Source organism: Talpa europaea (assembly GCF_964194135.1).
Source record: "Talpa europaea genome assembly, chromosome: 13".
NCBI classification, from domain to species: Eukaryota; Metazoa; Chordata; class Mammalia; order Eulipotyphla; family Talpidae; genus Talpa; species Talpa europaea.
Window position 1 is genome coordinate 26,525,560 of NC_140080.1, and position 16,200 is coordinate 26,541,759.

The 16,200-nt window shown below is 41.8% G+C and overlaps 1 protein-coding gene across 3 annotated transcripts in view; it reads right to left on the reverse strand.

Annotated features, from left to right (window-relative positions):
- Positions 1–15,276, reverse strand: part of FNIP1 (folliculin interacting protein 1) — a gene marked incomplete at its 5' end in the record, with an annotated part of 97,689 nt that extends 82,413 nt beyond the window's left edge. For all 3 annotated transcript variants that reach the window (XM_084252442.1, XM_084252441.1, XM_084252440.1), the window contains one exon: positions 15,185–15,276. In XM_084252442.1, the coding sequence (XP_084108568.1) occupies positions 15,185–15,276 (92 nt within the window). The remainder of the gene's footprint in view (positions 1–15,184) is intronic.
- Between the last annotated feature and the right edge of the window lie 924 nt (positions 15,277–16,200).

Below are 16,200 nucleotides of genomic sequence, written 5' to 3' on the forward strand. Positions count from 1 at the left end.
AGCTGACTTACTACTCAAATTCTTTCTGCTATAAAGCCAAGGAACAAATCAAGGGTTGCCCCCAGTTAGAGGGGTGGGGGGCGGCCTGAATGCAGAAAGGGAGGCATGAGGGAATATACAGTTATCTGTTAGGATTGAAAATAAGTACATGTATATGCATGTTCACAGAAGCACTATGCACAATGGTGAAGAGGTGAAAACAGCCCAAATGTCCATCAATTAGTAAATGAACAAATTGAGAGATACACATATAATCAATTATTATTCAGGCATAAGAAAGAATACAGAAACATGCTACAACATGGATGAGTTTCAAAAACATTGTGCTACGTGAAAGAACTCACGCACTGTAGGTCATATATTGTATGATTTCACTTTTTTTTTTAAAGATTTATTTATTTATACAAGAACTGGGGTATAGGTCAGAGGCGCAGGAGGGTAAGAGAATTCACCAGAGAGAGCAGGGAACAGAACAGGTAGATGACCAAAGACACTGCTGAGGGGAGCAGCGGGAGAGGCAGGAGAGGTCTGCCTCGCCATGTGGGAATCTCCCTGGCTGGCCGGGAATCCATCTGGCGCTGTAGAGACTGTGGAGAGCTTCACAGTGCGGCGCTCACCCCGCTGCGCCACCGGGGAGGCCCTGATTTCACTTTTATGAATTATTCAAAACAGATAAATCCACAGAGACAGAATGCAGACTGGTAGTTGCCAGGAACAAGGGACAAGGGAAGGAGAACAGCTTAAAGGATTATCAGGTTTACTTTGGAGTGATGGAAATGTTTTGGAACTAGACAGAGGTGGTGGTGACACAACACAATGAATGTACTAAATGCTCCCAAATCATTTAAAATGGTTAATTTTATGTTCTACAAATTTCACCTCAATAAATTCTACAAATATGGAAATATATATATATATATATATATGGCATGACAACGACAATGACACGGTGGTAGTGACACGTGCTTTTAAAAAAAAAGACGGTGGGGTCTCCCCTAGTGGCGCAGGCAGTTGAGCCCCGTGCTGTGAAGCTGTCCGCAGCCTCTGCAGTGCTGGTTCGATCCTGGCTGGCCGCGAGGGTCCCACATGGCGCAGCAGACCTCTCCTGTCTTGCCTGCTGCTCCCCTCAGCAGTGTATTTTGTCAGTCTGCCTGTTCTGCTCCCTGTTCTGTCTCTGGTGAATCCTCTCACCTTCTTGCGCATCTGGCCTGCACCCTGGTTCTTGTATAAATAAATAAATCTTTCAAAAAAAAAAAAAAAAAGAGAGAGATGGTGTTGGGCCTCCCTGGTGGCACAGGCAGTTGAGTGCAGCACTGTGAAGCTGTCCACAGTCTCTGCAGTGCAGGTTCGATCCCAGCCGGCCGCGGAGATGCCCACATGCCGCGGCAGACCTGTCTTGCCCGCTGCTCCCCTCAGCAGTGTGTTTCAGTCAGTATGCCTGTTCTGTTCCCCGCTCCATCTCCGGTGAATCCTCTCACCCTCCCACACATCTGGTCTGTACCCTGGTTCTTGTATAAATAAAAAAATCTTTGGAAAAAAAAAGAGAGAGATGGTGTTGTATCTCTCTTCAAGATGCTTGACATTTAAGGAAAATGCAAGACACCTGGAACAGTTGAATATATTCATAAAAAATAAGGTTCCATCCATCTGTAAAAACAGACACAGCATAAAAGGAAAAGCAGATTTTCATTGAACTGGCAAATGTTTTGAATAACAAAGCTGAACAACAATTTCAGCAAACTTCTGAAATCACAGATACTAACATTTGACTTTGATAGCTGTGTCAAGGCATGAAACTCAGCAAAAAAGTAAAAACAGGGCCTCCCTGGTGGCGCAAGGGGTTAAGTCTCAGTGCTATCAAGCTATGGCCAGACACTGCTGCATGAATTCGATCCCCAGCCAGGGAGCTACCCACATGGTGCAGCACACCTCTCCTGTCTTGCCCCCATTCCCCTCAGCAGTGAATTTCAGTAGTTCCACCTTGTTCTGCTACCCACTCTGTCTCCAGTGAATCCTCTCACCTCCCGCACCTCTGGCCTACACCCCAGTTCTTGTATGCACAAATAAATAAAATCAATCTTTAGGGGGAAAAAAGTGAAAACATAACCTATGAAAACTAATCTACAGAGCCCCGAGAATGCAGTGATTTGGAGGAGGCAGATCTTACTACTACTATGTGAAAGAGAAGCGCCTTGAGGGTTAATTCACTGCATCTCAACTGAGCTAAGCAATATGTCATCATAGGTCATTAAAAACAACACAAATTTACACAACTAGCATCTTCTGAGTGTCATTTATTATGCCAAGTACACCAAAAAGAGTAAAACTCAGGTCTTAAACTTCAAAAATTCATAGTTCAAATTCAAGGATTATAATGCAGAGCAAAATTCTCACACAACTAGTAGAAATTCGGTACAACCACTCTGAAATTAGTATGTCAAAACCGACAAAACTTCAAAAATTCATAGTTCAAATTCACGGATCATTATAATGTAGAGCAAAATTCTCACACAACTAGTAGAAATTCGGTACAACCACTTTGAAATTAGTATGTCAAAACTGACAAAGTAGAATATATAAATTCAACTCAAGCACATATTCAACAGAAATGTATACATATCGTCCTTAAAAAAAAAAAAAACATAAGAAATGTTTTCAGCAGATTTATTCATCACAACCTCAAACTGGAAATTACCTAAATATCCATCAACACTGCAATCTGGATAAATAAATAATGGCATAATCATACAATGGAATATGGTACCACAGCAGTTCTCAACTACAGACAATTTTGCCCCTCAGGGAACATTTGGCCATGTCTGAAAACATTTTATGCTGTTACAACTGAGGAGTAATATGAGCATCTAATGGGTAGAATTTAAAAATGTTAGTAAACATCCTTCAATGCACAGCAGAATACTGCTTAACAAAGAAAAAACTCTGACCTACAATGAGAATTAACTAGACCACACAGACTATACATGCGCAAATTCAAATATGTTAAGTAAAAAAGAACAGGAGAATGAATATGTATGACTCCAGTTATATAAAGCTCAAAATCAGCCAAAATCTCTAGTGTTAGAAGTCAGGATAGTAGGGGTCAAGAGGGTTGTCAAGGGGACTTCAGGGATATCCGCAGTGTTATGTTTCTTGACGTACAATTAGTTAGCCGGCACTGTGTGTAAATTCATTAAACTGAATAGCTGAAAATGTGACTTTTATTTATGTTACTCTTCAATGAAAAATTTTACAAATATTCCTAAGATTGTACCCCACAAAAAGAATTTTACTGAGGGCCTCCCCGGTGGTGCAGCGGTTGAGCGCTGGGTTGCAAAGCTGCCCGCAGCCTCTGCAGTGCCGGTTCGATCCCGGGCTGCTCCCCGGCCACCAGAGGAGGGTCCCACATGGCGCGCAGACCTCTCCTGCCGCCCGCTGCTCCCCTCAGCAGTGTACTTCGGTCCTTCTGCCTGCTCTGCTCCCCGCTCTGGCTCTGGTGAATTCTCTCACCCTCCCGTGCTTCTGACTGTACCCAGTGCTTGTATAAATAAATAAAAATAAATCTTTAAAAAAAGAAAAAAAAAGAAGTTATATATTTAAAAAAAAAAAAGAATTTTACTGAATGTAAATTTTAAAAAGAAAATTTAAACGTTCTGGTGCAAATCAGTTAAAATTTATCTCATATTGCTATTTCTGTGAAAAATTTCACTTGTGGAATCTGATAATTTCAAGTCCTAGCTCTGCCATTTATGAGCTGTGTTGCTCTTGAACAAGTTATTTTTCATATTTATATATTTTTGGAATTACAAAAGCAACAGACATCATACAACCTACAAACAAGTATAAAATGTGAAAAACCTTATTCTCTCAATCTCTCTGCTCAGATCTAACCATTCTCAATATTTATGTGACATTTTAGACTTTTTCTTATGCACGTACAGATAAATATGTCAATAGTCAACATGCATATATTTATAAAACCAAGATCATATTGCCTATTACAATGCAACTTTTTAAAACAATATACAAGGAAATCTTTACCATGAAAGTTACTATATTCTATTATCTATCTATTAATACATCTCCTTCATATACATACATGCATACATTATTTAATCAATCTCCTAATTAAAGACACAGTAACAATTTAAATTGGAAACAACTTCAAATAATGATTAAATAACATCATACATTATATTTATATGATTACCTTTGTATAACTGTTGCTCTGCACAATAGCTGTAACCCATATACACTCCCACAATCATTAAATAGGGCTTACCTAACCACTCTTTGGCCACAGTAAGATACTATTCTTTCTAATCTTTGTCCGAATGACAGCTAAATAAATTAGTTATCTTCATTAGTATTTTTAAATTACTGAGGCTAAACATCATTCAAAATGCTTAAAGACCATATAAACATGTCTTCTATGAGTTTACTAGTTTACATCATTTGTGGAGAAAGGTATTTAATCACATTTAATTTTTATCTTACACATGCAAAACTGAGCTAACACTACTAATCTCACAGGATGACTGATAGGTCAAATGAAAAAACAGAAAAGTATAACTGGTGATGGGTAACTAAAGCTTACATAAAAATCATGTTAGAGTTTCAAAACAAATGAAAACAATCACCTGCCCAAAACCCTATCCTAGAAGACTGAGAATTAATTCCAGGTACAGCAAGCTAAAGACTTTCGAAAGAAGGTCTTAAGTGGATCTGATGTACATAAACTGGCAAGTTAGACAGTAAAGGTCTAGGGGCCTCCCTGGTGGTACAAAGGATTAAGATTCAACCTATGAAGATAGCCGCAGCCACTGCAACATGAGTTCGATCCCCAGCCAGGGAGCTACCCACAAGGCATAGCAGACCTCGCCTGTATTTCAGTCAATCTGCCTGTTCTGTTCCCCGCTCTGTCTCTGGTGAATCCTCTCATCCCCCACACCTCTGGCCTGTACCCCAGCTCTTGTACGCATAAATAAATAAATCTTTTAAAAAAGTATACTTATCTCAGCAAACATTTATAATAAAATAATGTAATTAACCTTCATTTAAATAAACCAAAAACTACAGATTTGGAAGAATAAAGGGGAAAGGAAGAGTATGTGTGAGAGTATTTGTGTGCATTTTTAAATCTAAATCTTTAACAATGCTGAAAATTAATGTATATAATGTATACATAATGTAGATAATGTATAATAAGGTGAATAAATTTTTTCAAAACACCATATTCACATTATTTATAAACGCAAAAATAAATACTCAAAGAGCAAAATAAAATTGACAAACCAGCTGCCCCTACTACCAGAGCATCACTTATATTTCTGCCATAATGCTTTTGCTTAGGAGCAAAAAATTCAATTTGTAAAATTAAAAGTCAGATTATCACAAGTGATGAGCCTGCCTAGCTGACATTGAGGAATTCCAAGGGTCCAGGAGGCCCTCATATCATGGCTGGCACACCAACAAGGGATTTTACTACATAATGTTTCAAAGATGTTTATCTATTTGTTTGATAAAATTTTAAATTATTCATAAATAATTTCTGTTGGATTTTTGCTTTTTTTTTAATGCTTTATTTATTCTGTAGAAGAGCTGGGGTATAGGCCAGAGGTGAGGGGGGTGAGAGGATTCACCAGAGACAGAGTGGGGAGCAGAACAGGCAGATCTACTGAAAAACACTGCTGAGGGGATCTGCGGGCAAGACAGGAGAGGTCTGCTGCGTCATGTGGGTCACCTCCCTGGCCAGGGATCGAACTCATGCTACAGTGGCTATGACAGCTTCACAGCGCTGCGACTCAACCCCTTGCGCCACCAGGGAGGCCCCTATTTCTCCATTCTTACAAATGCATAGTGTATGTTTATGTTCTAAAGTAACTAGGAATTAATAAAAATTAATACAAAATCCCTATTTGTGACAGTCATATTCAAGATTCCACTTTATTCATCCTTATTAACGTCACAATCTGCAGTTTAATACAAATGGAAATTTTAAAAAATTATGCAACCGACCACAACAGGGTGGAAAAGCAAGCCAAAAAGAGCTTTAAAAAGCCTGCCAGCTGCATCCTACAAATGGGATCATAACTGTATCAACTGAAATGGCTCATTATCCCACATGCTCTTGAAATCAACTCTGACATAACTACTAGGATCAGAAAAGGATCAACTGAAAATACATGACAGTAGGGAACCATTTCTAAGTTGTCTTGTGATAAAATGCTGTTGTATCAAAAGGGATCCTCTACATTGGAAAGTGTGAGTACAAATAAGCAGGTCCCTAGAGCTCTGGCTATGTCCCCAAAGAGCGGAGTTATGTTGTCGCTCCAATTCCCCATAAGATCTTCTTCACAAGTTTAGATAACCTAAAGAACCTAGAATCCCATACTACCTCAAAAAAAAAAAAAAATTTTCTTGAACTACTAAAAAGAGTACATTAGTTCACATATTCATTCTTATATCCATTCAGCAAATACTGAGTATGTATGTCAGGAAAAATATCACACATACACAAATTTTGAATGTGGTAAGTGGCAGGAAGGGAAACTAGAAGGTATTGTAGAGGATATAAATGGAAGTCTAATCTATTTCTTGAAAATAAGATCCTCCTTGCCATCTTAAAAAATCAAAATCATGAAATTTTCCTTTAAAACTGGTATCAGGGCCTCCCCTGGTGGTGCAGGCGGTTGAGGGCCACGCTGTGAAGCTGTCCTCAGCCTCTGCCGTGCTGGTTGGATCCGGCCGGCCAGCAAGGGTCCCACATGGCGCGGTAGACCTCTCCTGTCTCACCCACTTCTCCCCTCAGCAGTGTATTTCGTCGGTCTGCCTGTTCTGTTCCCCGCTCTGTCTCTGGTGGATCCTCTCATCCCCCGCACCTCTAGCCTGTACCCCAGCTCTTATATAAATAAATAAATGTTTTAAAAAATAAATAAAATAAAACTGGTATCAAAGAAAACTTGCCTAAATTGCTCATTAAATCAGCAATTAATTTTGGCAAATAACCCAAAATCCAGTGAACATATTTTTTCATGGATTAGAATTTCTTTCAATCCATTCATTCTTTCATTCATTCTATTCATTCTTTCATTCATTCATCAAGTATTTAGGGAACGCTTTCTGTAAGTCAATTAACCAAGAATACAGCACTAAACAAGTTAGACAAAAGTTGTGCCTTTATGGAACTTACAATCTAGTCAGGGATATAGATAAATGACAACCCAAGAAAATAACTGACACTCTGGAGAAGAAAGGGAAAATGTGGGTTATAGGATCTTTAAAGAAAAAGATGTCATATTATTCCAAGCAGTATGCAAAACACATAAACCAGATTATTCTCAAGAAACATCAAGTAACCGTCAAAGCCCACAGATAGAGGAAAAATTAGAAAGAAGACTGGAAAGAAGAAACTGGGGGATGAGAGTCCACTATACTATTTAATCTTCAAAACAACTCTAAAATTATAAGTACAATGGACACTGGAACTCTCCAGCTTCTACTCCTACCCAGACATGCGCACAGACTACATGATATTGTTTCCCAGAAACCATTGGGGCAGGGCCTGAATTTAGATACAACACACCCAGTTATAACTCAAAAGGAATTGATATGCCAAATTGACAAGTTTGGGCTCTTAAAGAGAGTTTCTGAAACTCAAACGTCTGAGTTCAGATCTTAATTTCATCACCTACTAACCATGTGACCTGAATCAAGGTTCTTAACTTCCCTGTCTCTACTTTCTGTCACCTACAAACAGGAAAAATCTACTTTATAAAGCTATTGTGAGAATTAATTATGCTAGTATGTATAAAGCCTTAAAACAGCACTTGGCATAGAGAATCCCTTATTAAGTAATATGGAGTCAATGGAGATTTCTGCATGATATGATCAGAATTATAATTTAGGAAAATCAACTTAAGAGAATTGTATACAGAGGAATACACAAACAGTAGTAAAGTTATGGAAAATTTATATTAAAGGCATTAAAAGTCTAAATGACAAGATGGCAGTGGGAAACAGAAGAACTGAGATATTGCAGCATTTGAATCAGCAGGACTTGACAAATGACAAACAATGTATGCGGCAATCAGAGAAAGGAAGGAGTAAAAGAAGATTCTCTAGAGAATTTTCAACTTGGAGACTAAGAGATTGGTGGTACCAGAAATAAAAATAACATTGTATAAAAATATTGCAGGGCTCTTTTAAATAAAGGGGAGATTTAAAAATTTATTTATTTATTTATTTATTTGTTTGTTTGTTTGTTTATTTATTTATACAAGCACTGGGTACAGTCAGAAGCGCGGGAGGGTGAGAGAATTCACCAGAGCCAGAGAGGGGAACAGAGCAGGCAGATCGACGAAATACACTGCTGAGGGGAGCAGCTGGCGCAGCAGGAGAGGTCTGCGGGCCATGTGGGACCCTCGCCCTGAGGCCAGGGATCGAACCAACGCTGCAGAGGCTGCGGGCAGCTTCACAGCCCAGCGCTCAACCCCTGCGCCACCAGGGGAGGCCCTAAAGGCGAGATTTTTAAACAAATTTCCTAAAAGATCATCAAAACGCTACAGAATTTAATAATTTATTAGTAAGAAATGAGATCCATTTATAAACTGAATATTGAAGCTATTTTTCACAAGCCTATTTTCTTTCAAGAAACATGATTCTAAGAAACAAATCATTACTTAGCATTAATAAACAAGATAACAGTAAAAACATTTGCTTTTCCTACTACAAAATTAGATGCATAGGACCACAATATTAATAACAGATAATTACCTACAATTCTTAGCCTCCCAGTTTTAAAGCTATGATCCCATATGGTTTCTGGGAAGAATTTTATAATAACTTTCTATAATTTCTAATACAAGATTAAACGGTAGTTTATGGAGGGATGGTATTTTTCAAATAAAAAATCATTGTGAATGCAGCAAATTTTTAAAAATCACATTAAACACAAACCTTCCGAAATAGGATTCTTAATAATAAGGACAATATTAAAAAGTTACCATTTAAGTACTTCTGAAGCTCAAAATGTAATTAAAGTGAAAAAATAAAACCAGACTATTAAAGTGAAAAAGTAATTTAGCACTACAAATTGCTTCTCCTACAAAAACAGAAAGCTGTAGCAGTGAAGCCACTTCCTCAGCACTTACATACTTCACATCTATTTTATTGTTTCCCAACATGCCTTCCTCAAAAACAAAAGCCTTATTAAGATAATGAATTATGTCCACTTAAATGATATCCAACTTGTTTCTCATCTTACAAGACCTGTCACAGCACCAACATACAAAAAGGTTCATCACTCCATCATTTTACAATACTTCCTTTCCTGGGCTTCCTTACCACTACACATCCTTGGGCTTTCCCCCTCTCTCTGGCGAAACCCTCTTTGTAGATGTTACCCTTCCACTTCTGCACATTTTATCAATAGATTTCCTCATGATAAAGCCCTGTTCTTTCCAATTCTATGCTCTTTTCCTAGATGATCTCACTCCCTTAGGTGTTTTGTTTTTTTTTAAAGGGAATGTCTGAAGTCTTTTTTTTTTTTAAAGATTTATTTATTTATACAAGCACTGGGTACAGTCAGAAGCACGGGAGGGTGAGAGAATTCACCAGAGCCAGAGCAGGGAGCAGAGCAGGCAGAAGGACCGAAGTACACTGCTGAGGGGAGCAGCGGGCGGCAGGAGAGGTCTGCGCGCCATGTGGGACCCTCCTCTGGTGGCCGGGGAGCAGCCGGGGATTGAACTGGCGCTGCAGAGGCTGCGGGCAGCTTCGCAACCCAGCACTCAACTGCTGCACCACCGGGAAGGCCCTCACTCCCTTAGTTTTAATACTGACCATAAATCCACACGTATATCTCTAGTCCAAACTTTACTGTAAACTGAGGTAAATTTATTAAACTGTTAACTGTACCTCTCTAGGTGTGTATGTAAAACAAGACCAAAAGTTCCATATAGAATTTTTAATTTATCCTTCTGCCTTTGAAATTATTTCGTATATTTATTTACAAATATTTACTGAGCACATGCTCAAGAACTCTGCTGTACACTGGCACAACAATTTGAACTTGAAGAAAACAAATGGTAAGTTGCATAGAGCGCTATAAAGGATAAAAACCATGTGCTCTGATAAAGAGGAGGAGAGAGAACCGCTACTGTTGGTAAGGTACTCAAGACAGAACTGTACAACATTATATTTTCTGCCTCAGAAAATGGCATCTACCTAACTGTTCCAGAAACTGAGGTATCTGTTTCCTCCCATCAGGCAGGGATTTACATGATTCTAACTACAAAACATAACTGTAGAGAACTCCCAAGTAAGCAAAGAGATGTGGACAAGTAATCGTAACGGTGATATATATTACAAAATGAAATGTTGTAGTGATAGAAAAAAAAATAACCATAAAACCTAACTCAGTCTGGTGAGAAATCAGAAAAAGTTTCTAAGAGAAAGAATAATTTGTATAAGCACAGATGATCATTATAAAAAGCTAAACAAAAAGATATACAAGACTATGCCAAAGAATAGGAAACAACACATCGCAGCACATCTCAGAAGCTAAAACAAGTCCAAGGTAATAAAATCATCCAAGGGAGGGCTTCCCCGGTGGTGCAGCGAGTTGAGCACAGTGGGCTAACCGCAGCCTCCTCCGCAGCACCAGTTCGATTCCTGGCCAGCCAGGGAGATTCCCACATGGCTCAGCAGACCTCTCCTGCCTTGCCTGCTGCTCCCCTCAGCAGTGTATTTCAGTCCTCTGCCTGTTCTGCTCCCTGCTCTGTCTATAGTGGATTCTCTCACACTCCCGCGCCTCTGGCCTGTACCCCAGTGCACGTATAAATAAATAAATTTTAAAAAATGTACCCCAGTGCTTGTATAAATAAATTTAAAAAAATAAATAAAATCGGGCCTCCCCGGTGGCACAGCGGTTGAGCGCTGGGTTGCGAAGCTGCCCGCAGCCTCTGCGGCGCCGGTTCGATCCCCGGCTGCTCCCCGGCCACTGGAGGAGGGTCCCACATGGCGCGCAGACCTCTCCTGCCGCCCGCTGCTCCCCTCAGCAGTGTACTTCGGTCCTTCTGCCTGCTCTGCTCCCCGCTTTGGCTCTGGTGAATTCTCTCACCCTCCCGCGCTTCTGACTGTACCCAGTGCTTGTATAAACAAAACAAACAAACAAACAAATAAATAAATAAATAAAGCATGCCTCTATAATAAATAAATAAATAAATAAATAAATAAATAAATAAATAAAATCATCCAAGAGGGAGTAGGAATTACGTCAAAAGCAAGCAAGACGTTATCACAGACTGAGATTATGTTAAAAAGGCCCAACAGGGCCTCCCTGGTGGCGCAGGTGGTTGAGCACAGCGCTGTGAAGCTGTCCACAGCCTCTGCAGGGCAGGTTCGATCCCGGCCAGCCGCGAAGATACCCACATGGCGCGGCAGACCTCTCCTGTCTCGCCCACTGCTCCCCTCAGCAGTGTATTTCTGTCAGCCTGCCTGCTCTTTTCCCCACTTTGTCTCTAGTGAATCCTCCCACCCTCCCGCACATCTGGCCTGTACCCCGGTTCTTGTATAAATAAATAAATCTTTAAAAAAAAAAAAAGGCACAACAGTCAACTTGAGAAGGTGACCACTAGCCAAATGTGGGATAATTTAACTGTAATGGACTAAAACACATTATAATCCAACAGTCCATGATACTAAAAAATAAACAACTCATTACCAATTATCATAAAAAATAATAAATGAAAGCAATCAAACTTTTATTCTGCCTTTCCTGGAGCAAAGAGTAACCAAATGGGTGATAAAGACATTTTCTTGGGAAATAAACAAGAAAAAAATTAAAGAAGAGGAATATCTAACAAGATAATGGATTCAGGCAATAACCAACTAAAGTTGCTTAAACAGTTAGTGAAAGGGGAATTTTACAATGGAAGAAAAAGGATTATATCACCTAAAACCAGTAGTCAATCTTAGCCTCACTAAAAGTGGGACAATCAGACATTATGTAATTATGATATATACAGCAACATCTAACATCTTTGTTACAAAAAAAAAAAAAAAAAAAAAAACCCCACACAACCGAAGCCTGAATCTAATAATGTAGCTACCAGTTCTCAGGAAATAAGTTATAGCAGTGGTTCTCAAACTTGAGCATCGGAATCACCTGAAGAGGGGTGTTAAAATACAGATTAATAGGAACTAGAGATTTAAAGGAAACCATAAGGGAAAGTGACCCAGTTTCAACAAATCATATTTTAAAAGGGAAGAAAGCTGCTGCTGAATAAAAATTACTTAAGCAACATCACTGCAAATGCCAAAGGCACACTCTTAAGTTTCTGATTTAAAGCAAGCAACTGTAAAAAGACATCTTCTTCACCATACCAGGTTTTAAGAGTTTCATTTTGGAAAGTGGCCTGATGGCAAAAACATAGAGTAGTATCTTCTAGAAAGTACCATCTTTCCCAAATTCTTTAAAAGATAAAAACAAACTGTTGTTTTAATTCTCTAAGTGACAGAAATAAATAATATCCTTCCTGGGATACCCTTCAAACGCATGTCCACCTCATCTGCTTATAAGACAAATATGGAAATCTATACACTGAGGGTCTCAAAAGTGAAGGCTGAAGGAAGGAGGAGTCACCCTTAATCCTTTCTAGTGGGGTAACCATTAAAGACAGTATTGAAAGGCTCCAAAGGCTTCTTCATTAAAGTCTCCTCTATCATAGAGCATTAGTGTGGCTTATTACCACCAGCCTCTTACTCTGTTTATTCTAGGAATTGACTTTTACAGGCTGAGCTAGTTAGTTTCCAGTGGTGGTGACCAAGGCTAATTTAATAACTTAAGCTGTCTTAAAAACAAGAATTTTAGGATTTTAGGAAGTAACGCATGGCATACTAAAATGAACACAAAACTTTTGTCTACTCAAAAACCTGAATTACATAAAAAGATGCTGAACATAAACAGCTTTTAGGAAAATGCAAATTAAAACCATCATATATATACTGTACCCAGTAAAACTAAAAGAATCAAAAATGGTTAACAGTAAATTTTTTGTTAAATGTTGTTTACAATACAAAAAAAAAGTTTAATTAAAAGCAAAAAGAGACTAACAATGTCAGGTATTGGAGAAAATGTGGAGCAACTGTAAACCTTCATATACTGGTAGAGGAAATACACAATGTGTACTTCAAAAAAGTTCAATAATATTTTAAAAATTGAAATGAAAAGAAGTATCTCCGTGAAGATTTGTACGCAAATGTTCACAGGACCACTGTTCAACACAATAGAAGAAACTACTGATTTAAAAAAAAAAAAACTTCATTGGGGTGGTGGGTAATGTATACATAATAAAATCCACAGAATTTTACATTCAAAATGGCTCAATTTTATGGTATGTAAGTTATAACTCAATAAAATTGTTTAAAAAAAAAAAGAATACCTGGGTTGATCAGATCTGCAAATTACTGGCCATGTGGCATTAGCCAGTTCCTATTTTCTCACATATACACTTAGGTTACTTTTAAGGCTATCACTTCTATAATGTACTGCAGTTCTTAGGCTTACACATAATTCCTACTTCCACTGGAAAAAGGATCATATAGTTTTCCATACTGCTACTCATAAGGTTGTTGTGAAATACCACGAGGTGACGAGAAAGTGTTCTGACAACTCTAAGATAGTGTTACACAACTATACAATACGCTTTACATTTTTAAAAAAATACACATGAAAACTTTTTTTCACATGAGTGATTTGAGACCCTTGGAAACTTGGGTACCCCCAAAATCAATCTTAGCCCTGAAATAGTAACCCTATACAATGTTACCTTTATAATATCCCTCCTGAACTTGCTTTCTACTGACTGCTGATTTACTAGATGGCTCAAGGTAGTATAATCTAGACTGTACTTTCATTTTCCAAAGGGAAAACACTAAAGAAAGTCAGTAGATAAGCACAGGCAGGAGATTTATTTCCCAGTGGAAGAGACCAAAACCTAGGAAACTATTTTTTACTAAGCATGTTTGCAAGATAGTCACAGCTGAGATTTTCCTTCTTCTAAAAGTCAAATTTCTTTCCATATAATACATCAATTTCACATGTATCACTGAATGCTTACTAATGTGACATGCAGTAGCAAGTGGGAGTGAATCATTTTAAGAGTATCAAAACCTTTTAAACCAGTGTGATACAGTCATTTTTTCCCTGCTACTACTGTACAACTGGGCACTTCGCTATCTACCAGGTTGGAGTGATACTTGACATTTAGCCTAGTTATATTTACAAGTTTCCACAATGCAACAAGTATGAAGGTTGCTTGGATGACATACTCTTCTTCAAATGCGGTTTCACCATTCCATTTTACCTTGAATTCAAGTTCATACCAAGCATTACAATTTTTTAAAGTTTTACCAGCAACAAGTACTGCAACCAAACACCAACAACGCCACAAAATATATTCTGCTAGGGTTTTCCATTTTTAAAGACTCTTTTCAGTAACAGTTCTAAGGAGCTGAACCTGTGGCCAAGCTTCACTTAATTTTGTCCTGCTTGCCTGGACAGTAGTAACCAGAACCTCTTAGGTTTCACATTTCCCCTTCGACATTAAGGCCGCTGGGTCCGGTAACTGCACACCTCCAATTTTAGTTCCAAGAAACCTTAAAGAACGACACCTTGCCTGTTCGCTCCTCCAGCCTTCTCCACTCTCAGAAGCCTGGCCAAAACGTGCAGCTCTCCCCGCAACACCAGGCCAACTAGGGTGGAGGGCCCAGTGGGCGACTGGTCGCGGGGAGGAGGGGAGAACCTCTCCCCCGGAGGACGGCGGCTGAGGTCCGATCCGGCCCGCGCCCAACCCTACTAGCCGCCAGGGAGGCGTGCGGACCCGACGTCCAGGCCGTGGTCCTGGGTCCGGAGGGGCCGAGCCGCGCGTGGCCACCGCACGGCGCGTAAACAAACCGGCCCGGGGGAGGGGGAAGGGGCGACGGCGGAGCCGGGGGGTGGGGAGAGCGCACCTCGCCCCCAGCTCCGACGCAGGCCGGCGGCCGCCCAGCCCCTCTGGACCGCGGACCCGTCCCGGCGCCGCAGCAGCGGCCCCGCGCGCGCGGCCACACGGAAGGCCCCGGCAGCTCCGGCGCCCGCAGCCCGCAAGGCCCTCGGCTGCGCGCCCCCATCCCCGCAGCGCCCTACCTGAACGTGCAATCCGGGTCCCGCGCGTCCCGACCGGGCGCGCCCAGCCCGCTCTTCTTGCTGAAAAGCTTCTGGAACAGCGTAGGGGCCATGCTGGCCGCCGCCAGGCTGGGGTCGCTCCTCAGGGCGCTCGCTAGGCCCCCGCTCCTAGAGCCGCCCCGCCACCCCCATGAGCGCCTCGGTCATATGACAGAAATTAGTCACTTCAAACGGCCACGGCGCGCGGGGCGGGGCGCGGGGCGGGGCCGGCGCCCATTGGCTGGCGCCGAGCCGCATCACGTGGCGGCGCGCGGCGCCGGGGGCAAGGCGGGGGCGGGGGGCGGGGCCGGCCGCCCCGGGCTGGCGCGAGGAGTCCCTCACGTGGCAGCTCCCGGGGCGGGGCGAGCGCGGAGGGCTGGGCCGGGTCGCGGAAGGAAAGGCGGCTGAGGAAGAGCGAGGACGCGCGCGGGTCCCGCTCCTGCTCCTGGACGCTGTCCGCTGCTGTCTGAGGCTACGGCGGGGGTGGCCCGGGGACAGCGCCTGGGACTTTGGAGCGCAGGAACCTCAGCTCCCCGCCCCCGGGAGAAGCGACGTCTGGGGCACCACGGGCCACCACCGCCTGCGCGCCCCCTCCTCGAGCGCCTGCCGTGCGGCCCCCGCGGCCCGCGGCCCCCGGAGCAGGGAAGGCGCGACTGTGGGGTGGGGCTGCGGCTTAGGCTGGACTTCGCGCTCGGGCAAAGGCCCGCCTGCGCCGCACTGAGAGCGGTTTGGACACGGGGCTTGGCCGTGCGGGGCTGGCCCCGGGTGGTGGAGGACCCTGCCGCGCCACCCGCCGCAGCCAGGACTCCCCGCGAAGACCGTCTTGGGCAGGGACCGCGCGTAACGCCCCGGGGTTTCCGACTAGCGCCGGGCATCCTGACAGCGGGAATTAGCTCCTTAGAGAGCGACAGGAAGCTCAGGATTTAAGCTCCATCTTAATGCCTGAAGGGAGGGAAGAGCTGGAATTCTAAATAAATGAGTTTGGTAAAAAAGGCTCT